Source organism: Engystomops pustulosus, chromosome 2 (assembly GCF_040894005.1).
Source record: "Engystomops pustulosus chromosome 2, aEngPut4.maternal, whole genome shotgun sequence".
NCBI lineage: Eukaryota > Metazoa > Chordata > Amphibia > Anura > Leptodactylidae > Engystomops > Engystomops pustulosus.
This window is the reverse complement of record NC_092412.1, coordinates 213,211,773-213,236,306: the sequence shown is the minus strand read 5'-3', so window position 1 is coordinate 213,236,306 and position 24,534 is coordinate 213,211,773. Positions and strand designations below refer to the sequence as shown.

The 24,534-nt window shown below is 42.2% G+C and overlaps 1 protein-coding gene across 1 annotated transcript in view; it reads right to left on the bottom strand.

Moving 5' to 3' along the window:
- Positions 1-24,534, bottom strand: part of LIMK1 (LIM domain kinase 1) — a 79,923-nt gene that overhangs the window by 17,533 nt on the left and 37,856 nt on the right. Inside the window, exons 3-9 of the mRNA XM_072138054.1 lie at positions 11,616-11,754; positions 11,401-11,510; positions 10,717-10,887; positions 4,707-4,812; positions 4,502-4,626; positions 1,587-1,770; positions 1,221-1,307 (exon numbers count right to left, since the gene is read on the bottom strand). Of these exons, the coding sequence (XP_071994155.1) occupies positions 1,221-1,307; positions 1,587-1,770; positions 4,502-4,626; positions 4,707-4,812; positions 10,717-10,887; positions 11,401-11,510; positions 11,616-11,754 (922 nt within the window). The remainder of the gene's footprint in view (positions 1-1,220; positions 1,308-1,586; positions 1,771-4,501; positions 4,627-4,706; positions 4,813-10,716; positions 10,888-11,400; positions 11,511-11,615; positions 11,755-24,534) is intronic.

Here is a 24,534-nt window from a genome sequence, read left to right as displayed (position 1 = left end):
GCACCAGTATCATGTCTGAGTACATATGGTTTTTTGATCGCATTTTATAGCATTTTTTGTGGGATTGAAAAGGTAAAAATCATAATTTTTGGAGGGTTTATAACAGTTTTTTTTTACGGCGTTTATCGTGGGGGTTCAATAATGATTTACTTTTATTCTACGGGTTGTTACGGACGCGGTGATACTATATATGTGGGGTTTGTGTTATGATTTAGACTTTTTTTGAGTTATATGTCTCTTTATATGTTTTGGGAGTTTGGGGCATTTTTAGTGATTTATGACTTTATTTTTTTATTGAATAACTTTTTTTTTTTTACTTTTTCACTTTTATACCATGGGACATGAACAAGCAATCTTCTGATTGCTTCTTCATGATAATATTCTGCAATACTGATGTATTGCAGAGTATTATCAGTGTCAGCCTATACACTTGCATAGGCTGGCACTGTGCCAGTAAGATGACGCCACAGACGCCATCTTACTGGCAATTCTTGCAGGTAACTCTGGGGTCCAGATCGGACCCCAGAGTTGCTATAGCAACGATCGGCGCCCCCCGAAAACGGTTCGGGGGGGCCGATCGTGGGGGGAAAGACCCCCCAGATGCAAGTTAGATGCCACGGTCGCGCTGACCGCGGTATTTAACGGGTTAAGCACCCGCGATCGGAGACAACTCCGATCGCGGGTGTTACACTGGGGTGCCGGCTATTAGTTACAGCCGGCACCCCGTGTTTCCTGATGCCGGTTCGGCTCTGATCCAGAGCCGAGCCGGCATAAGCGCCGTGGCGGATATATCCGCCACTGAGCGCTAAGTCACTGCGCTCCGTGGCGGATATATCCGCCACGGACCGTGAAGGGGTTAAATGCAAGCCTTACAGTATTTGGGGGAGATTGTTGGGGGCAGCAGCAGGATAACACTGTCATAAGATGTGGTGATGTCTAATGGAGAAGATGGAGGACGCGTCACCTGCAGTCACTGGAGGGAAAAAGTAGGGATTTCTCCTATGGTTTCTGTAGCTGTATACACTGTCAGGTTGTTATTGGCACAAGCACATGTGAGGGGGTTATGTACAGGGGGGGCATTACTAAAAGTCTGATACACATGCATTGGGGCCCCGGATCTCTTTCCACCCTAGCAACGCCCCTGGGTTAATATATTAATATAATTGACATGTGTACTTTATTTTACACAGATAAGTGTATACAATTGTTTCAGGACTTGCCTCTTTCAAAAAGGTTCTTTGTGTTTCTTCATCAAACCTAATTAACTCCTTCATCACCATCACTTCACCTGTCTGACGATGAGTAACCTGACAAAAGAATTAATTAGTACATTGTTATTACATCAAATTAAGTTATATGTGAACAAAGGTGCAGGGTTATTAACAACAGCGTAAATACAATGACAATTATGGTATCTGGCTATGTGTGTTCCCTACACAGGAGAGACACTGGTAACACATTATTTGATATTTACACATAGGCAGAATTAATAGTTGCACATGAAAATTCTGAATATTCAAGGAGTATCAGATGTGAGCATGGAGCTGATGCATAGGATGAAGATTCATTGTAGATTTGGTATTCACCTTGATGGCCTGTCCAAAGCAGCCCCTTCCAAGCACTTCTCCTGGGATGAGATCTGAGGGCCGGAATATTCGGTGTGATGCGGTAACACCCCGTACGGATTCAGATCGACACATATCTCTTCTGGAGCAGGATGGGGAACCCACACAGCTAGAGCCCGGTGATCTGTCTATACTGCAGCTGCGCCTTTACAAAGGTGAAGAAAGACAGAGATTATTTTACAATAATTTTCAGGATGTTTCTAGATGATACAGGAAAGCTTTATGTTTGAAGCAGACAGAAGTCAGAAGTAGAACTGTTCTAGTTACCAAGAGCAACCATATCAACTACAACGGTTTTACCGCAGACATGTCTGATATATCTCCCCCTTTGTGTTTTGATTTTCCAAACCCCATCTTACAAAATACCAAATTTTCTAGTTTACAGAGCAATATGAGGGCTTGTTTTCTGTGGAATGTATTGTACTTCCATGTGCCACCATTTAATATTCTCAGCAATGAACTGAAAAGCTGGAGACAATGGGGCAGATTTACTTACCCGGTCCGTTCCCGATCCAGCGGCGCGTTCTCTGCGCTGGATTCGGGTCCGGCCGGGATTCATTAAGGTAGTTCCTCCGCTGTCCACCAGGTGGCGCTGCTGCGCTTTAAAGCATCTGAACGCACTGGAGTTCACCGGCTCGGGGTGAGTGAAGGTAAGCGCGTCCCAAGCGACACATTTCTTTTTTTAAATGCGGCGGTTTTTCCGAATCCATCGGGTTTTTGCTCGGCCACGCCCCCCGATTTCCGTTGCGTGCATGCCGGCGGTGATGCGCCACAATCCGATCGCGTGCGCCAAAATCCCGGGGCAATACAGGGAAAATCGGCGCAAATCGGAAATATTCGGGTAACACGTCGGGAAAACGCGAATTGGGCCCTTAGTAAATGACCCCCAATGTGCCCAATGCAGTGGTGTTTACATATAACACACTTTCACTATTTTCTTACATTTTGCTTTTTATTCACGGCAATCGTTAATCGGTTTTGTAATAGTGTAGTAACTTTTAGAATCTTTGGGTAAACAGTTAAACTGCTGGTTTCACGGATATCTTTTTGAAAATTGTATGACCATAATCATTTAAGATTTTTATCAATGGTAAAACTGCACAAAAGTCATTCACTTTGCATATTTTTCTGTTATGATGCTAACTGTATGGGACAATCATTTTAGATTTGAATTTTATGGGAATTTTTGGATGTGTTTTTATGTTGTGTTTACTTGACTATTAAAAGAGTGGTTATTTGAACTTTTACAGTTTTTTAATTTAACATTTTTAGGGCCCCCTAATAACTTGAACTTTCGTACTTTCACCTTAGAGCAGGGGTGTCAAACAAATTTTCACCGGGCCACATTAGCCTCATGTTTGCCTTAAAGGGGCCGAATGCAATGTAAAATTGTAATTTATAATCGGTAAATACAATCAGCCCAATGAGGGCAACCACAAAGCTGAACGTATTGTAAATTAATAAGGCTGCATTCACGAGTGGTGATTGCGTTCAAAACATTCCTCCTGCATTTACTAAATGCTATGCATACGAAATCTTATACCAATAGGTGATTACAGGAAGAGTCTGTCCGTTATGAAAACAACCACAACGCAATAGCCACGGGGGAATGCGGCATGGGCAGTAGGTGTCACCTTACCCCAAAGCAGCAGCCATCCTCTTCATCTTTGCTCCTGTGTGTGCCCGCTGTACATACTGAAGCCAGCACATGTGATTACACACATCGCTTTAGAGCCGGCGAAGACAAAGAGGGCGGCTGCTGCTTCAGGGAGCAGGGAAAGGTGAATATTGGAATTAAACTGCTCCCGACGAGCACAGCATTGGGGCAGGGAGCAGGGCAGGATAACATAAAGCCAATTCAGGCCCGCAGGTCTTGTGTTTGACACCCATTCCTTAGGTCTCGTTGCTTTGTTACAGTACAAACCCATCACTATGATCTGCTTAAAGGAAATCTACCATTTGTTTTTATTCATAGTGAACCAAACATACGTTGAGAATGCTGCAGCTACATTAATGCAGAAACATATCTTGCTTAATCCCTGAACTAAATGGTTTTGCTGAGGCTCTCTCCTCACCCTAAGTATGCACTGCTCCAGCCTTGTCCTGCTCATCAGAAGCCAAGAATATGTCATCATTGTGTTGCCCCTGACAGACAGAAGTAATCAATCGCTGTACCACCCTCCATCTTCTGTGTATGAGTCATCCAGCTCAGGTTGATTAGTCCTGTCTGGACAGTTCAGACAGTTCCTGTATATGTAGAAGTAATGTGTTTACGTACGGCAGCTATTCTGCACCCAGCTTTTCCAAGGTCCTGAATTTTACTTAGCAAAACCACTGAGTTTAGTGATTAAACAAGATATGTTTCTGCATCAGTGTAGCTACAAAATTCTCAAGGTATGTTTGGTTCAAAATGCATAAAAGCAAATGGTAGATTTCATTTAAACAGATCATAGTGGTGGGTCTGTACTGTAACAAAGCAGCAAGACCTAGTACTTGAAACCATGTTTAAAATGACCACTGTGTCATACATGTCCAGTGGTCTTTCTCATAAGGGTATTTGAAGATCAAATATTTGTGACATATCTGAAGGATATAGCGAACTGGGGAGAATGGAGAGGTGAGAATACATGTATATTCCCGGCCCCAGCTGTTGTTACACCTTTTGGCCACTGTACAATATAGTGCATATAGTATTGTGCTGTAACAGTCCCCCACAGCTTAGTTATAACCAACAATCTTATTGACTGTACATTGTAGTGAATTAGCCATAATCCCATAGTGTGGTGAGGCCAGTGTGGACGCACCATCAGTATCCCAGGCATATTGGTAGCTTTGTATATTGCGATCATGTTGTTCCATCCATGGTAATGACTTACGTAACAGGCCTCTGTCGTCTGATACCGGGCTCAGTGCAAGGTGTTGGTAAAGTGGTATTTTCATGTGGGTCATGTTCAATAGTCAACTGCAATAGTCTACTGGTCTCTTGTATTAAAATATCAATCTGAAAAAAAAGAGAACAATAAAATAACTAAAATGATAAAGTACTAGGAGTAATCCACAGATGCAAGTATATCAGCTCACCTCATCTAGGGGAACGCTGCGGATAGGGGTGCCATTGATCTCCAGTATTCGATCTCCAATGTGAATGGAGCCTTGAATGTCCGGACTGAGACAATCAGCATCCAATCTAAAACACATGGCAGAGACTGTCAGCAGGTATACAGGATTGTAGTTATTAGCTCCATAGAAGATGCCCCATCTTATATATGATAGCAATTACACCGAGAAGACATGTAATATTGTATAATATATATTAGATTTTTAATATATTTCTAACAAAACCTTACATTATACACAAATGTAAATCCATTCATTAAAATTGTACAAAACAGCGCTCTCCTACTCCACCCTGTAGCGTAACATCAAGCGCGTCAGCAACAAATGCAGACATGTGGTTTTTATTTGCAAATTAATTAAACCATGATTTGTTTTTTTCAGCTGGACTGTTCCAAAATACTGTCAAAGCAAAGTCATTTTAATAAACAGTTTTAATGACCTGGAAAAAAAGTGAATATGTAAAATATGATCATAGCTGAACCTGACAAAGATATTTCATTATTTAGCTCACCAGTCACTATTACGCCTTGGAGATTATTCTCCACCACACAAAGATTTATCAGTAAAAACCTTTATCTGATATCCACAGCATAGGGATAAATGCTGCAGCCTACTGTTGTGACCCCCAAAACTGGTAGAACAAGGAACTAAACGTCTCCCTTACCTGCCCTATAGTGAATAGGGACCAGACATCCTCTAAGCCAGTGGTCCCCAATCTTTTCGTAACCAGGAATCGTCTGCACACATCTGTCTTTACCCCGTATCTAGCCCCGATAACATGCCCCCTTTCCCGCAACTACCCTCCTATAATGCCCTCTTTACTGCAACTGCCCCCTATTTAATTCCCCTTTCCTGCAGCTGCCCCCTATTTAATTCCACTTTCCTGCAGCTACCCCTCATTTAGTTTCCCTTTCCTGCAGCTGCCCCGCATATAATCTCCTTTCTTGCAGTTGACCCCTTTAAAATATCCCCCTTTGTGTGGTTTTCCCTTATATACCCCTTACTTGCAGCTGCCCCACTATTATGCCACCTTACCTGTAGCTGCCCCCTATTTAATGTTCCCTTTTCTGCAGTTCTCCTATGTTTTGCCCCCTTTTCTATTCCCCCTCCTTATAATGTCCCCATTTCTGTAGCCTGCCCATAAGGATGGGGTAACAGAAAAGAGGATAGAGGGGGCTACAAAAATGGGGACAGTTAAAGAAGGGGCTACACAAAAGTGAGCATTTTAATGCCCCCCACTTATAATTGCCCAGTGTTTGTAGCCCACATCTGCCCCTCCATGTAGCCTACACCCCACCCTATTGCCCATCCTATTGCTCGCTATTCCGACTCACTGCCACTATTCGCAGCTTTGAAGGCCACTGGTCGGATATAGAAGAAGAGAGGTGGACTCTCCGCAGTTCTGAGTGAACGAGGAATGGAGAGTATAGAATTTTTACTTTTTTTGACAAAGTTCTTTTGCTGAGGTTGAGGGAATGGTTCTAAGCTGTTCCAGTAGCTACAAGACCAATGTGGATAGGGGATATACACAGGGCCAAGGCCCAGAGCTGCTGGGAGGCTCACATAAGGAATCCATTGGGTGAGGGGCTGTATCTATGGGGTGAGGGGGGGGGGGGCTTTATATATAATAACAATGACGGTGCTGTTTGGGATGATTAAACTAGGGAATATTTTAGGGAACAGGAGAATGTTTTAGTATTTGAACTTTAATGCTGCCATGTGAGTTCACTGCAAAGGGGCCCACTGAGGCTCTGTCGCCCAGGGGTCTACTGAAATATATATACAGGGTCAGCTCCAAGTTTCAGTAGACCCCTGGGCAACATAGCCTCAGTGGGCCCCTTTGCAGTGAACTCACATGATAAATCTTTAAAGTAGCCTTTTGGCAATAATGTCTGCAATTAAGTCTTAAAGGATCATTGGTGTCTAAATGTCCAAGTCAGCTTTATTCCTTTGTCAATTACATTATCTATGGAACAGCTTTACATAGTGGATAAATTAAAAAATGTGTCAGTGGATCAGAGAACGTGGGTTCTGGATTGTAAATTATTTAAAAAACAGACCCCAAAAAGTGAAAATTGGGGGCCACCAGTCTTGTCCAGTGTTGGAGTCCCACAGGGGACAGTACTCTCACCTTTGTTGTTCTCAGTATATGCAGAAGACTTTAGAAAGGAATGACAAAAAGTATTTTTTACAAAAATACTCAGATGAAACGATCCTGGTGGGACTGTTAAAAGATGGAGCAGATGTGGAGTATAGGACTTCTGTGTCATAATTTTGTGATTGGTGTTCGATAAGTTGAATCTCTCAAAAAGTAAAGAAATGGTAATTGAGTTTGCGAGGAATAAGAGGGATCGGATTGTACCATTAGTTGTAGATGGGAACTTGTGAAGGAATATGAACAACTAGTTATAACAGTCGCCGAGAAATAGATCATGCATATAGGAAGGCAACGGGGAGGTTGTTCTTCCTGCGATTAAGAGCTTTTTCTGCTAATACTAGTCTCCTGATTACTTTCTATGAATCAGTAGTAATGAGTTCCTTATTGTACGGCGTTTGCGCTAGGGGTCCTTGATTGCCTGCTTGAGACTCATGTAAGTGCAGGAAATATATATATAAAAATGGCGGAGAATATAATAGGTGCAAACATGGAACAATGGGAGAGTGTGCTCCGTCGCCGTGTATTTAACAAATTTAACTGCATGATGACTAACTAGTCTCCCCCATTATACAACCAACTACAATACAGAGAAGCAGTTTCAGTGACAGATTTATTGAAATCAGATGTAGAAAGGATACATATAAAAAATAATTTATGCCGAACACTATTCATCTGTTAAAGGGGTTATCCAGGTTTTAAAAATTACTGAGGCCCGGGCTGGGGAGGGCTAGTTAAACATAATAAACATGTACTTACCGATGTCCCGCGCCGCGGCCGGTCTTTTCTGTGCACTGGTTTCATTACAATGGTGCACAGGGAGCTTCCGGCCGGCCGGAAGCTCCCATCCGACACCATCTCCCAGTGCTTATAACGCTGAGAGATAGGGACGGATGGGAGGAGCCGGCCACATCGCGGACCAGAAGCTCCCTGTGCGCAGCTTCTGTGCCCCTGTAAACAAACAGGGGCACGGATCGAAGGGACCGCGGCGCCGGAAGAGGTAAGTACAAGTTTATTATGTTTAACTAGCCCACCCCAGCCCGGCCCTCAGTAATTTTTAAAATGCGGATAACCCCTTTAAACAATAATAATGGGGTTCAATATAAGGGCTGATAATTAAGGGGCATTTATTTAGCAGTTATATGAATTGTGTAAATATATAAAAGCTAATTATGGGTAAAAGCAGGTGGTATAAAATGAGGCGACTAGCAGTCTTTTTATATGTAAGTTTATATTTATATTGTAAGTATTTATGTATTGGTATTTTGTATTTTATGTATCTGTTTTTTACCAGTTGTTTACTTTTAATTATTATATATCAATTTTTTTCATGCAACACTTTAATAGAAAGATGTTATTAATAACACATTTTTGTTTAGAGAATTAGCAGACAAAAAAAGGTAAACTTGTGTATAATTATTTGTTTTGATCATTTAATAAGCAGTAAAATTGTCCAAACCTTTACCAAAATATGTTATAAATATGTGCAGCGTCAATATATCACCATTTTACATGTTCAGAGAAGGAGGCAGAGGGTGCATGTACTTTTGCAAAGTGTCTTCTGCAGCTCCTTTTACATTCTGCCTTCAGCTGGAAGGGGGGCTCACTTCAAACTACTGGTGTCATATTAAAAAGGAGGATCTCCGCTTTACGAAGGCCCACAAGCACTGATTAATTTCCCCTGGTATGTCTGTGATCAAATATGGGACGTGTCATGTCGGTAGCACAGTAAAATATATAAAAGGAAAATGGCGCAACTTCAGTTTTTTGTCATATTCACTGCATTTGCAATTTTTTTTTCCAGCTTCCCAGTGTATTGGATGGAATATTAAACGCCACAAGGAAGTACAGCTCGTCCTGCAGAAAACTGACCCTCATAAGGCCTTTAAACTGACAAATAAAAAAGTCCTGGCTTGTTGAAGCGCAGTGAGTAAAAAAAATGGAAAAGCAAAATCGGGCTGTTTTTTAAAGGATGCAAAGAGTTAAAATTGGTGTTATGTTTTGATAAATTTAAGTATATACCACCTGGGTCATACTGACCTAATCTTTGCGTGTGCAGGGAATGAAAAGGAGGTTTCCATGGAAACAGCTGACTACAGAAGTGGTGGATTATGTGTTTTGGAACAGTCTGGAGTTATAATTTTACCACATTATGTTATGCAGTTATTAAACTTTAATGGAGTTATATATTTAGTTTGTGCCTTAAATCTAACTCAATTTTTAACATTTAAAGTGTAAGTTTTTAGACCCATTTTTTTGCTTTGTAAACGTATCTCCAGTTCTATAGATCACAGAATCACAAGCCAGATCCTAGGTGCAATATAACCCCGTAGGGGAATCTAAAGTAACACTCCCCTTACAGCCTTTACATGTTACTTATCTAAGGTAAAATATGACTCCTTTCCTTATCTGCATTTTTCACATGAATTTGGAGGAGATTTTTATAGGTTAATTTCACATAAAAGAAGGAATTCTAGAAAGGACCCGTCGTGAGGGGGCTTGAAGTTTAATGGGATAAAATCTGCTGACAGATTCTCTTTAAAGTAAAGTTCTTAATTCTATACAGACCTGGATAGTATTTGATAGGGTGCATTCACATCAAAGGCTGCATCTCTTGTTGTGATATACAGTGCTACTTCAAAGTAATAAAAAAAAACATCACATGCAGCATTTTTTGATAAAACAATACTATCCCTATGGGTTCCAGGCACCTTAAAGGAAATCTTCCACTGCTCCCATGATGAAATCATGAGAGCACACCACCGTGTAGGCTATTTAAAGGGAACCTGTCACCACATTTGCACATATAAAGCCAGTGACAGGTTCCTATAGAGCTCTAATAACTGACTGAAACCTTTCTTTTAGCTAAAAATTGTATTGCTTACATCCACATAAATCACCTTTTATCTTATATTAACTGGCATCAGAGGGTGGGGTGGTTGGGGGGACAGGTCCTCTTTAATACTGATTACGGCACATTCTTTGGTTAGGGACATCAGCCTTTAGTTTAGCTAAAAAATTGATTTGCCTACCTATGCAAATGAGCCTTCGGTGCTACTGCTTTGTCACTGGCCACCTTTCGTTCCCTACCGAACATTAATTATGCACGCCTCTGTTTTTTTATTCTCTCCTTCTGGTGCCGAGAGCTGTGATGTCACGTCGCTTTTGCCACTTATTGCCCATGTGCAGAAACAAACTATCACGCAGCTGCAATTAGAAGTGGCAGGTTGTATAACAGTTTGTCTTTGCGCATGCGCGATAAGTACCCAGACTAACGTGACATCATGGCTCTATGCACCAAAAGGATGACGCATAAGAAGACGGAGGCATGCATAATTAACCTTCGGAAGGGAACGACAGGTGGCCAGTGATGTAGGGGTATCACTGAAGGTTCTTTGAATATGTAGGTAAATTGATTTTTTTTTAGCTAAACTAAAGGTTGATGTCCCTAACCAAAGTATTTGCCGTTATCAGTATTGAATAGCCTACAGGGTGGTGTGCTCGCATGATTTCATCATGCCAGCAGTGGTAGACTTCCTTTAAGGTCTTCAGTTGTGTCCATCCTTCTTGAGACAACCATTATGTGTTAATGCACCCATAGACTTATCATTTTACAGTGATACTTCAGAGCTGTATTTAGCAAAATAATATCCAGGTCTGTAAAGAACTAAAGTGGTTTTTCAGGCAAAAACTATTAATGACCCGTCCATACTTGAAGGTGGCCACCCAATTGGTCCACCTACTGTACAAATGCTCTGGGGAAAGAATCTAAGAAACCTTGTAGATTCAGACTTGTGTTAAAGAAGGAGTAATACTTACTCACGGACTCGTACAGTGTGAGAATGCTCAGCACATGATGGAGTGATAGAAACAGACAGACCACGTCTTCCATCTGAGGCTGGGAGAGACACCAGGGTCACTGTGTGAGGAGATCGGGAGACTGGGGAGTCAATCACTGGCGTCAGGGAGATCTGGTAGTAGCACTGCCCACTGTTGGGAGGAAAAGTGACACTGAATGATGAAGACTATGAATAAGGCAACGTGTAGCGTTTACCATATTTTTTTCTTCCATGATAGAACAAAGCAGATCTCTTATCTTCTAATATGCACATGATTGCTGGGATCGGATTGACACCTTAGAAGAAATGCTTAAAGGAAACCTACCATTTCAAATGGTCGGTGTAAGCTGTAAACACGGAGCACCAGCTCAGGGTGAGCTGGTGCCGGTGCTTAGTTTCGTTAGTGTTATAAACCGCGGTATCGCGGTTTTAACACTTTTTAAACTTTATAGCCGAAGCAGTTTCTGCTATAAAGTTTAAAAAGTGTTAAAACCACGATACCGTGGTTTTAACACTAACGAAACTAAACACCGGCACCAGCTCACCCTGAGCTGGTGCTCCGTGTTTACAGCTTACACCGACCATTTGAAATGGTAGGTTTCCTTTAACGTGACATAAATGTGTCCTTTTAATGGCTCATCATACATGTAAATCTGTGTCTTACCAGTACAATTTGGATCGCTCCACCAACGCATAGGTCTCTCCATCACCGATAAACGAGGAACAGCGAAAACACACAAAGCATTCTGGGTGATACTTGTGCTCTCCTGCTACCTAAAAATGCGAAAGCATTGAAGTTGGTCATTTTCCAGTTCACACCTAATGATCAATAAAAAATAATCAGGATAAAAAAAATCTTAAGGTTTTTTTTTGTCTTACCATAACTAATCCTTTGGTAATATCCTCTGAGCACCCTTGGCACATCCCACCAAATCGTGCCCAGTAGTGCTTCTTACAGAACAGTCTGCCATCTTTTTCATAGTAGCGGTGGGATAAGGACACACCACAGTCACTGCACCTGAAACACAAAAACAGAAAAAAAAACTACTTGTTAGAGCTAGAAATAGTTAACACTTACAACAGAACTGAGAATCACGACACCTGGCAGTTATATAAGGTAGCAAGTAATAAGTCATATTCTTGAAGCTCATATTTTGGAAGAAGAAGTGTAAAATTATGAGAGAAAGGCCAAACTAGGGCAACAATTGCCAAACTGTCTGCAGATAGCTGGAGGCAGGGAGCCAGATAATGTGAAATAAAGTTTTATAAAGTAATGCAATGATTAAGAATGCTGACAAAGGAATGATTCTGGAGCGATCAGAATGCTGACAAATCGGCATAGCATAGATTATTGGAAACTGTCACCCGCTAAAGATGACATTACTGGTGACAGTTGCGCTTTAAAGATTGCTACCTTCCAGTAGGTAGCACTAAAGGTTGAATCATTTCTTACAGAGCTAGCTCGTATACATTTTTAATATAGGACAACTGCATATCCTATAAGACTCCTCACTCCTTCAAAATGTAATGACCAAGGTTCAACCCTTAAAAGGAAATCTACCACCAGGATGAAGGAATGTAAATCAAGCACACCGACATGCTGGTGTGTGCCCCCTCTGGCAGGGCCCGTTCTTCTTTTAGCTTATTTTTCTTTAAAAATCATGCCTCATGGTGTCCGAGCTCTATAGCTGTTAATGAAGCACAATTTAAAAGAGCATAAGTAGCTAAAAGAAGAGCAGATCCTGCCAGAGGGGGCAAACAGCTGTATGTCGGTGTGCTTGGTTTACAATCCTTCATCCTAGAGGTAGATTTCCGTTAAATCCTGGAACTTTATAAATTGACATTAATAAAATGTGTCCCTCCACTTCTGAATATTATCAGTGTGTAGGAACGTGTATTTCTGACTAAGAGAATAGTAACTCTCATTTGTCAAATTGCTCACCATTTCCTAGAGCAATAACAGAGGAAAGGCACCACTCAAATGCTCTAAGAAAAGATGCTCCATCTGAATATCTGGAGATGAAAAAGAGAACTTTTTTAGACCCAGTTCTCTCTCTGTTTGGTCTTCAGTTATTTGTATCAGTTATTGGAGCAGAACACAGATGTGATTGAACAGACAGAACAGGTGCAAGTCTTTCCATGTTACCTTATCTCTATATAGTCGTTGGAAAGATTTGCAACTGTTCATTTACATCTTTTTTATGGTTTACAATGACTGAGAATGATGTGCACTGGGCTTTAGTTGTTAGGAAGCTAAAGTAGACTGCTGAAATGACAGATCTATACACTAGGTGGCGCCAAATCCATCTACTAGTCACATAGCAGGCAGCGCTGACAGCGACTTCCAGGGCAGGTGGTAGTGTAATTACCATCACAGTCGGAATAATTGAAATGATGAATATTTAAGATGAATATGTCTGGCAGAATGAAATTGTAATGGGAAAATGAACCGTGCCATTCACACAACACAACTAGGCCATAATAATGAAAGAGTTAGAGGGGTATTTCCTTTTTACAAGAATTCATGGCTTATCTATAAATACACTCACCGGCCACTTTATTAGGTACACCTGTCCAACTGCTCGTTAACACTTAATTTCTAATCAGCCAATCACATGGCGGCAACTCAGTGCATTTAGGCATGTAGACATGGTCAAGACAATCTCCTGCAGTTCAAACCGAGCATCAGTATGGGGAAGAAAGGTGATTTGAGTGCCTTTGAACGTGGCATGGTTGTTGGTGCCAGAAGGGCTGGTCTGAGTATTTCAGAAACTGCTGATCTACTGGGATTTTCACGCACAACCATCTCTAGGGTTTACAGAGAATGGTTCGAAAAAGAAAAAACATCCAGTGAGCGGCAGTTCTGTGGGCGGAAATGCCTTGTTGATGCCAGAGGTCAGAGGAGAACGGGCAGACTGGTTCGAGCTGATAGAAAGGCAACAGTGACTCAAATCACCACCCGTTACAACCAAGGTAGGCAGAAGAGCATCTCTGAACGCACAGTACGCCGAACTTTGAGGCAGATGGGCTACAGCAGCAGAAGACCACACCGGGTGCCACTCCTTTCAGCTAAGAACAGGAAACTGAGGCTACAATTTGCACAAGCTCATCGAAATTGGACAGTAGAAGATTGGAAAAACGTTGCCTGGTCTGATGAGTCTCGATTTCTGCTGCGACATTCGGATGGTAGGGTCAGAATTTGGCGTCAACAACATGAAAGCATGGATCCATCCTGCCTTGTATCAACGGTTCAGGCTGGTGGTGGTGGTGTCATGGTGTGGGGAATATTTTCTTGGCACTCTTTGGGCCCCTTGGTACCAATTGAGCATCATTGCAACGCCACAGCCTACCTGAGTATTGTTGCTGACCATGTCCATCCCTTTATGACCACAATGTACCCAACATCTGATGGCTACTTTCAGCAGGATAATGCGCCATGTCATAAAGCTGGAATCATCTCAGACTGGTTTCTTGAACATGACAATGAGTTCACTGTACTCAAATGGCCTCCACAGTCACCAGATCTCAATCCAAAAGAGCATCTTTGGGATGTGGTGGAACGGGAGATTCGCATCATGGATGTGCAGCCGACAAATCTGCGGCAACTGTGTGATGCCATCATGTCAATATGGACCAAAATCTCTGAGGAGCTTCCAGCACCTTGTTGTATCTATGCCACAAAGAATTGAGGCAGTTCTGAAGGCAAAGGGGGTCCAACCCGTTACTAGCATGGTGTACCTAATAAAGTGGCCGGTGAGTGTAGATCCGTCAATACATGACAGATGTGGGTCTCTTCTGGGACGTTCACCCCTCTCAGTACTCTGGCCCCTACTCGCCAATTTCCCAAACTTCATGGCATCCCCTGAAGTCTAAGGCAGTCATAGAAAGAGGTGGTGAGTACATATAACATATGACATGAAACGAGACAGCCCTTCATACACACGACCAGGACAGCTCTGCTGCCACCGGAAAAGGGTAACCCAATAAATAGGTGCAGCACTAGGCTGGATTATCCTATTCTAAAAATAGAAGCTCTGGTCCTTAAGGGACACTTAATGGCTGAGTGTAGAGCGGCAGATAATAATGGAGGAGCCCAGGTGTCCCATGAATGGTCGGCAGCACAATAATCTTCTCTAGCGGATCGCATTACCACAAGGTAAATAACGCAGGTCCATAACTCTTCCCATGACATAACAGCACAATATGTATATAACTACTAGATGACTCGATCCAAAAAGCCGAGCTAATACGGTATGTCTGAAAATGTGACAATTATTTTTCATGCAGAAAATTGTCCAGATAATGAAACAAATGGAATAATTGTATTTCTGGGGGCGATGGCTGATTAAATGCCACATCTCCCCATTAAACGCTAATGAGAGAGAAACACATCTAAAACAGGTCAAAACGCCCATCTATAGTCACGCACTGCCAGTTTTTGTTGTACATTGTTTTTGCAGAATGTTTTAATGCTTATTATTATTTTAAAGATTATGAGCTCTTGTGAGCAGGGCCCTCGCTCCCAATGTTTCATATGACCCCGTTATCGCTCCATTATGCCCAAGGCCGGCAGCACACGTGGCATTTTGAACCCGTTTTTGGGCCGTTTTTAAGCAGTCCGTAAAAAAATGCATGCTTTTTTTGACAGGTTTTACCAATTATCTTAATTAAAACTGGTCAAAAACGTAAGCGTTTAAAAAAAAAAAACGGACTGCTTAAAGATGGCCCAAAAACGGGTTCAAAACTTCACATGTGCCGCCGGCCTATGGCCCCTTACACACTAAGGTATGCTCGCAGGGGCTGGCACCCAGGCTTATGCTGCGTTCACAAGTGGCGTGTGCCTTGCGTTCCCATGGGCGGTGCTCAGCCCGATAACATTTACCTTACCATAGAAACGCATGTGATTGGTAAGCAGCACCCACTGATTTGCTTTGCCACATGTAACAGCACCCTTAACATACACATCTCACCCCTCCCCTCTACATAGAGAGCAGTTCAGCCGGCAAAAGATATAGCATGCTTTATCTTATTTCTAGTGTTTGAGCGGTGACGCACGTGTGTACTCTCCTTACCGTGCACATACTCTCCTTACCGCCATATACGTTCATGTGCATGGGGCCTTATTTTGTTTGTATATGTCCCCCATGATCTGAATATCCGGCCAGCAGAACATAATGGCATAATAAAAATAAAAAACAGACTCATTTCACAAAAATTTCACTGCAATTTTTAAGACAGAAAACATAAAAACTGCGGGTGGCTTTTAGTAAACATTTTTTCCTTTCTTTTTTAGTGACTTTTTTTCCAGTTTCCATTTTGTTTTTTTTTTAGTGGAGCCCTGATTTGTCATATGTTGCCAGGTAGCAATTTTTTGTGCACAATCACTGTAAGAAGTCGCAAATTTTGTTCAAATAACCTCCAGAGCAGGCGTAGGCATGGAGACTCAAATGTCTCATTTATCAACCACTTGGGGTGCAGTCACACATTCTGCTTTGAATTAAAAGGCACGGGGTGTGCCAAGGCCCCATCACCTATGGATTTCTATGGAAACGCATATCTGATCGGTAACCAGCATCCGGATAGTTTGATAAATGCTCTCCCCCCGGTGTTGTTTACCGATCTCATACATTTCACTGGAAACACATATGCGATTTGGCCTTGCCCCCCCCCCCCCCAGGGCTCTACTGCTGCGTTTATAAAGGCAACAGTAGCTCTACCCTAGGTGCCGTGGTTGGGTTTGACCATGGCACCTAACAGGTTAACTGTCGCAACTGTTTAAGACCGGCGGCACACATGACGTTTTGAACCTGTTTTGGGGCTGTTTTTAAGCAGTCCGTTTAAAAAAAAAAAACGCATGCATTTTTGAACGGTTTTAGCAATTATCTTAATTAAAACAGGTCAAAAGCTAATGTGTTTTCAAAAAAACAAATGCATTTTTTTTAAAGGACTGCTTAAAAACGGCCCCTCAAAACGCTACGTGTGCCGCCAGTTTAATGCAGCTAACACCCATCGCATACAGAGAGGGCTCAGCCTGTGAATTAACATGAGCTGGGCTTCAAGGAATTTCAGCAACAATGTGGAACGCTACAGATTTTATTGCTATTTGGAAAGCACAGTACTACCTTATATAAATTACATTAAATAACACAACATTTACAAAGTCTTAATTGGAAAATAAAGCAATTACATTAGACGCGTAATGTAATGTCCCGGCCGCACTCACTGAAGCGTGCAGTACAATTACATCACAATACATGGTTCAATTACAAGAAAGTGCTTTACTCAATACTGCACTGTCCCTTTAAGAGATAGCCCTGTCATTCTATTGTTGGTCCTTGAAGAGCAATTGTGTTGGCCAACCATAATCAACCATGGGAAACTGCATTACAGAAGCCAGCAGCACTGATCTGTGTATGTGGGTTGCGTCCTAACCACAGCTTGTGTATGTGCAGGCAGTGACAGGCACAACAGGTTACATATTATATATACAGGTGATATATTTGTGTTATCGTAGAAATATGACCCTGCAAAGAGCAGTGTATTATTGTGCGTAATACAAAATTTATCGCTCCATCATATAGCATGATCAATACCAAGTATTATATATTAATCACTCATATACATATATACATATATATACATATATTTAAAATTAGCACTAAAATAAAGCGTTAGACCAGTCCGTACCAGGAGAAAAAATAAAAAAAGAAGAGGAAATAATTCGCCATTAGATAAGAAAATGAGGCGTCACAGTGCATCGGAAGTGGTTTGTGTGTTTGGAGGATAGAAAGTAAATAAAGCATCTGCCGAGCCCCTGGTGCCCCCGCCAGATGACATACTGACATCATCCTTCTGCAGATTCTGATTATTAATGAGGAAGGAAATCCAATTGCTCCATTTAAATCCTCCCCGGAGAAGAAGAACCAATGAAAATCCACAATGCAAAACGGAAGCTTCTCTTAACTCCTTAGAAGCTGCGGCTTTGCAAAAAGCGTGCGGGGAATTAATGGAGATTATATTTACAGGCGTGAAAATGCAGCCTCAAAATAGCCCCGTCTTCTAGTTATATTCACAGCCATATTGAGTCAGGGAGCCGCTCGCTTGTGTGGGGGGAAGATTTCCCACATAGCTGCTAATCCCACTCACAAGCCGGCCTGTCAGCACCTCTTTGTTCCAGTCGACAGCTGTCATCATGGTTGATTAAAGACGCCTCATATTCTAAGCGCAAAATATAAATTATTAACTTTAATAACAGTATAAGATTAGAGTTTCTTTTTGATAACTTTTCTGGGTGGTGGAAAGTTCTATTGGGGGTCTGGACGATTCAATATAGACAACCATGAGGTAAAAAAAAAACAAAATTCATGGTTTTACATTTTAGCTCATAATAAAGAATACATAAGGGCAATGGAAGATCCGTGAATTAGACAAATACAACCTCGGATGAACACCACAGAATACAAAATTCCCTCTACTAGAAGATGTGGGTGCAATCTCTGCCAGGTCGGACTTGTTGAGACCAAGTCTGACCTGGTGGAGATTTCTGCTTAAGTCTCCGGTGCATTTCTGGAGGAGCCTATAGTAAATGCTCACCACCTTCCCCACTCCTTTCCTTCTAAGATAAACTTTTAAAATTATGCTAATGAGCAACAATGGCTCTGCAGGGTGTTACCAGACCCTCTCCATGCAGCAAGCCCTTCTTCTCAACACTGTGTGCTGAAACTTCCTCTGCTGCAGTGAGATTACATTGGGCAGAGGTAGGGTGGAAGTGGCGAGGGATCAGAGTGGGGAGACAGTGTAACAGCCTGTGAATCTGCAGCACAGAGGGGCTCTGGTTATTTCTCCCCATAGCACTTCTGGCTCATTAACATAATTTTAAAAGCTAATTTTAGAAGAAAGGACATGGATAGCTCTTCAGTTGTGTCTTCTAAATCAGGAAGGATTTGGATAATAATCAAGTGACTGTGAAATGCAGAGGGGTGCCCCAATGTGCTTCCATGAATTATAATATTATCTCTGCTGTCTCCATTTATACTGTTTAATAAATCTGCCCTTGCTATTACTGCATGAGCTTCACTTACAGGTGATCTGGTGCCGGCGCTTATCTTCCTTATGTTTTTAAACTGTTTTAAAGCATTTAATCACTTTATTAATGTTTATATCGGAGTAGCTTCCCGCACCCAGGTCTGTGCTCGGCGCACGATGCGCGCTACCATTTCCTACTCAGATGCATACACGGTCGCGCGCATGGTGCGCCGAGCGCGGACCTCGGTGCGGGAAGCTAGTTCGGCTATAAACATTAATAAAGTGATTAAATGCTTTAAACAATTTAAAAACATAAGGAAGATAAGTGCCGGCACCAGCTCACCCTGAGCTGGTGCACGGCATGTCCTGCTTATAAGCCCTATCCGAAGTGGTAGGTTTCCTTTAATGGCAATCACAAATACAGACCCTGAACACTACGCTATCTGTGGTGCCCACTTCCTCTCCTGGCAGAGTCTATTCCATGCAGTAGGACATGTAGGAGGAACACAGACATGGAAATTTATAAGTTCACTTTCTAAATGATGAAGCCATTAAAAAAGAATTGATGTTTAACCCAGAATCTGAAACCACCACTTACTTCCCTTCTGCTTTTATGACTGTGGCATCCTGTAACATGGTAAATACACTCGGAAAATGAGTGAATATTCGAGGCCATTAAAATAAATCAGGAGCAGAAAGCTGTAACCATCCACAGAGACAGCAATGCTGGGATTATGACAGCCCCCAATTCAGAGGCCCCAAAGCGGGGGAGAAGGAAAACAAAGAAAATACACAGTTTGATTATGAGACGGAGCACAGTGCGCCCCCTTCTCAGCGGGGGCGCTCCAGATATTTATAGGACTGTCTGGTGGGAACAGAACCAGGATGACATTGCACGTCACACAAATCTGGTTGTCATTGCATTAGAAGAAAATTCATCTGTTTTGACAGTCACGTTTCCCTGGCAGAATCATGGTATGTTGTGGGGTTTCCCAACCAAAGAGGTTTATGGGATATACAGTAGCACTTCCAAAACGATTAATGGATAAAGTGCAATCCTGGGGTCTGAGAGAGATCACTTGGGGCAGTGATGTTCATATGGCAGAACAGACACAAAATAAAAACATGGCCCTCGGGTATTACTGGTCCATGGAATCACAACCCAAAATATATTGGAACTCGCATTTGTGGCTTGTTCTCTGCTACACCTGCCAATTATTCAGTTTTGACTCTTTCAGACAACCGTGGCCAGTCTGTGGATCCCGAAAAGTGCAGTGGTCTTTTCACAAGCCGACCAGTGTCGAGGATAGGACTTAGAGCATCACAGTGATATATAATGCAAGGAGTCCCTGCTTCCTGCACAGTCTGGATTCATGGACCAACCATGGTCATCTATTTTAACCCTTAGTTAAGGACCAGGCTTATCTTTACACCACAGCCAAATCCAGAGAAGTCTGTAGTCCTCCAGCCTGTAACACAAGGATTTATAGAGATCGTCTTAAGCATTGCGGCAGAATTTCTCCTCCTCCATTGGATTGGGGAAGAAACTAATCATCTTATGGAGTTTACATTCTTCCTTGACCCATGTTGCCTCTTACCTAGTCCAACCAAAATCGACCCCAAACAACCCCTTTAAGTAGTTCATACAGCTAGCAGCCACATGAAATTGTTTTTATAGGGATTATACATTATTAAGAAATAGTGCTAAGTTTACCAGGCATTAGACTTTATGTAATTTTGTAACATATAGCTTCCACATTTGGCTTCTTAGTTGAGATTTCAGGGACTGAAATGACAGAAATTACAAGGTTGCAAAACTGAAAGTGTAAATGAGTGTTTTCCCTGGTAATGTGGACTCCTTAACCCCTTAAGGACGGAGGGTTTTTCGGCTAATTTCTCGCTCTCCAACTTCAAAAATCCATAACTTTTTCATTTTTACGTGTACAGACCTGTGTGAGGGCTTATTTTGTGCGTAACAAATTTTACTTTCCCGTAATGTTATTTATTTTAACATGCCGTGTACTGCGAAGCTGAAAAAAAATTCCAAATGTGGAAAAATTTAAAAAAAACCACACGTGCGTCACGTTCTTGTGGGCTCAGTTTTTACGACTTTCACTCTTCGCTCCAAATAACACGCCTACTTTATTCTTTGGTTCGGTGCGATCGCGGTGATACCAAATTTATATAGGTTTTATTGTGTTTTAATACATTTTCAAAAATTAAACGAATGTGTACAAAAAAGAAAAAAAAATTTTTGCCATCTTCTGACGCTAATAACTTTTTCATACTTTGGCGCATGGAAATGTGTGAGGGGTCATTTTTTGCGAAATGAGGCGACGTTTTCATTGCTACCATTTTGAGGTCTGTGCGACATTTTGATCATTTTTTATTTCATTTTTTATGTTATGTAAAAAGGTGTAAAAGTCGCATTTCGAACATTTGGGCGCCATTTCCCGCCTCGGAGGTCACCGCCGGCCGTAACCGTTTTTATATTTTGATAGATCGGGCATTTTGGGACGCGGCGATACCTAATATGTCTGTGATTTTTACTGTTTGTTATGTTTTATATCCGTTCTAGGGAAAGGGGGGTGATTTGAACTTTTAATATTTTATTAATTTTTTTTATTTTTTAAACTTTTTTTTTTCTTTTTTTTTCACTATTTTTTAGACCATCTAGGGTACATTAACCCTAGATGGTCAGATCGCTCCTACCATATACTGCAATACTACAGTATTGCAATATATGGCGTTTTTGCAGGTCATACATTACAATGAGCCACTGGCTCATTGTAACGAACCTGCATAAACCATGTAGCCTCGTGTCAAAAGAAGACCCGAGGCTACCATGGTAACCGATCGCCGCCCCCCGATGACGTTCGGGGGCGTGGCGATCGAAAAAAAGATGGCGGCGCCCGCGCGCCGCCGTCTTTTAAACGCCGCCCGCGACTTTGCGGGCGGCGTTTAGAGGGTTAATAGCCGCGATCGGTGCAAGCACCGACCGCGGTTATTAGCGGTGGGGGTTTTGTGCAAAATGCAAAAACCCCCACCTCTGTATGAAGAGGACTCAGCCCGTGAGCCCTCTTCATACATCCCTTATACCTCTGCGCCGTAGAACTACGGCGCAGAGCGTTAAGGGGTTAAAGGGAACATTTCATGCAAATGATCCCACCCAAAATAAATACTTCATTAAAAAACTATTATTAAAAAGAATTGCCCTTATCCCTAAATGGTTCCTTTCCATGGTTGCAGTGTTTATAAAATCTTTTTTGTGAGTCCAATGATAGTAATGGGGTCCTGAATAACAAATTTTACTTACATTGCTCTGTGTCCTTGTTCCTGATTGACAGGTCTCACTGCTAGGACATGCTGCTATATAGAGGGACCGTCTGCCAATATTTCGCTACAGACAGATACAGCTCTTTTTACAAAGTGCGTTGCTCAAACGGTTAGAAAGCACTTCATGTCATGTGACCAGGGTCGTGTCATCTAAGGTCCTTTCCTTTACCCAGTAACATTGGCAAAATCTACCTCATGTGTACAACTGATCACATAAAATCACAGCAGCCTCTATGGAGGAGGAGTGGAAGTCCAAGGAGGCTTCTGTGACTTCATATGATCATATACATACATAGGGTAGACTGTACAAATGTTACTGGGTAACAGAGCCTAGATGAAACCACCCTGGTCACCCAACATGAAGTGCTGAGGAGGGATATGGCATGTGGAGGAGTAGATGGGAGGGGCCGGCTGAACCAGACACGCCCCTTCTGATGCAAAGGTAGACAATTTTTAGCTAAAAGAAGGGTGTCAGTTAGTTAATAGGGCTCTTTGGGAACCTGTCACTAGCTGTATTTGTGAAAAATGTGGTGACAGGTTCATTTAAAGCTGGGTAGTAGAATGTCTAAGGCTGGAGACACAAAGGGTTGCTGAGGGTAAATTGCTTCTTAAGGGTAAATTCACACGCGGTATCCCAGCCATGCAAGCATACCGCCGTCTGCTGGAGACGAGGTGACCCCTTCTCCCTCCATAGAAAACAGCGGCAAGCAGCCACATGTGTGGAGCCGTACCGCCGCCTGGCCGCCATTGCCGTCTATGGGGACGTATATATCACTAATTTGCGACTGCATGTACTTCCCCCCAGACGGCCGTGTGAATGAGCCCTAAATCAGCGTCCTCTTCCGTTGTGGGAGACACTGCAGCAGTTCTAGACTGTGAGTGCCCGGCATAAGTTGCTATTACTGGTAGGAAATTCAATGCTGTAAAAATATGTGTCTCTAGTGAACAGTCTCTTACTCTTTCTGTACGTATCCAGTAGCACAGCTGACACTGGAAACCCCAGGAACGCGGAGGTGACTGTGAAATGAACACCACCTTCCCGCCTAAATATTTCAGAAAAAAACATGTGATGGAAATAGCACCTTACATTTTACATATCTGCTCAGACAGGTAAATCTGTTCTATACTGTGTCTGACATTATCATCGCTACCTCATCATTTGGAAAGGGGAGACGCCAATTGTAAAAAACTGTTTAAATTAAAAAAATATTTTTTTTTTTTAAATTTCTTTTAATTCATATTGTTTTTAAAATTTTAAACAGACCCCCTATACTGCCTGTCGTGTAAGCAGAAGGGACCTGCAGCTAAGTGCAGATAAATGACAAGTATTCAAAATACTATTGAAATTTCAATCCATTGTGTAACCCAAGAGTAAACTATGACAGCTCCACAAATAAAATGGATAATATTTATGAAAAACATTACCAGAACCAGGTCCAGAACATCTCATTAATGCATTATGTCCCGGCAGGACGTCCTCATTACCTACAGCACAATAGACACTAGATTAATGACAGCCATCTCTAAAATCGGGCCAGCACTTACAGTGACTGGCAGGGGACGGCTGCATTTTGGATGGGGCCAGGCTACAGATGCACAGCGAGGAGGAGACACATCACTCTATAAACAATTCCTAGACTGCTGACGGCATGAAAAAAAGTGCACAATGCACCAACAATATGTTTCCCACAGCACAGCATCAATATCCAGCAATGACCTTGTGCTAAATTGGTTGTCTGCAGCGCTCAACAGATTTTCGATGGGGTGGGGGGACGATTGATTACTCAGATATCAGGGTAAGTGGTTCAGAGTCCCTGTGTATTAATATACATTGAGGGTATAAAGCAGTATTTACTTTGTCTACTGTATAGCATTGGGTGAAAAATTTGGGAACAGAGTGACAACTTTGGCAACATTCACATCTCATTCCCAACATTCCTTACAACATACATTGGGATGTGTCCTCCTGTTTCACCCCTCCCCCATGAAAGTGGGAGGAGGAGATAACATGGGCAGCCAGTGATTGGCTGCTGCTGATGTTTAGGGTGTATCCCCAGTGATTTACCTGTCCTTATATGTAGAATGACATAACTGGGGACCTCCCGGATCGTACGCGCAGCAGAGGCCGGGGCTGGATGCAGTACAGTTGCATCCATCCTCCATAGGCTCCAATAGTCTCTGTTGAGAAATTGCTCTGAAAAACACATCTTGCTACGTTTTTCCTGCTGGATGCGATACATACTGTGCAGGCAGAGGCACAAACTATGCCTCTAATGCCTCAGTCTGCCAGTATAAGTCTATTGCTTCATTCAGCGTATTCAAAACACAAGATGTGAATGTAGACTGCAACTAAGGCCTCGAGCACACGACTGTATGCATTTTGCGGTCCCCTTTTTGCGTCCATTTTCCGGACACAAAAATGCGTTGTGTGCCACCC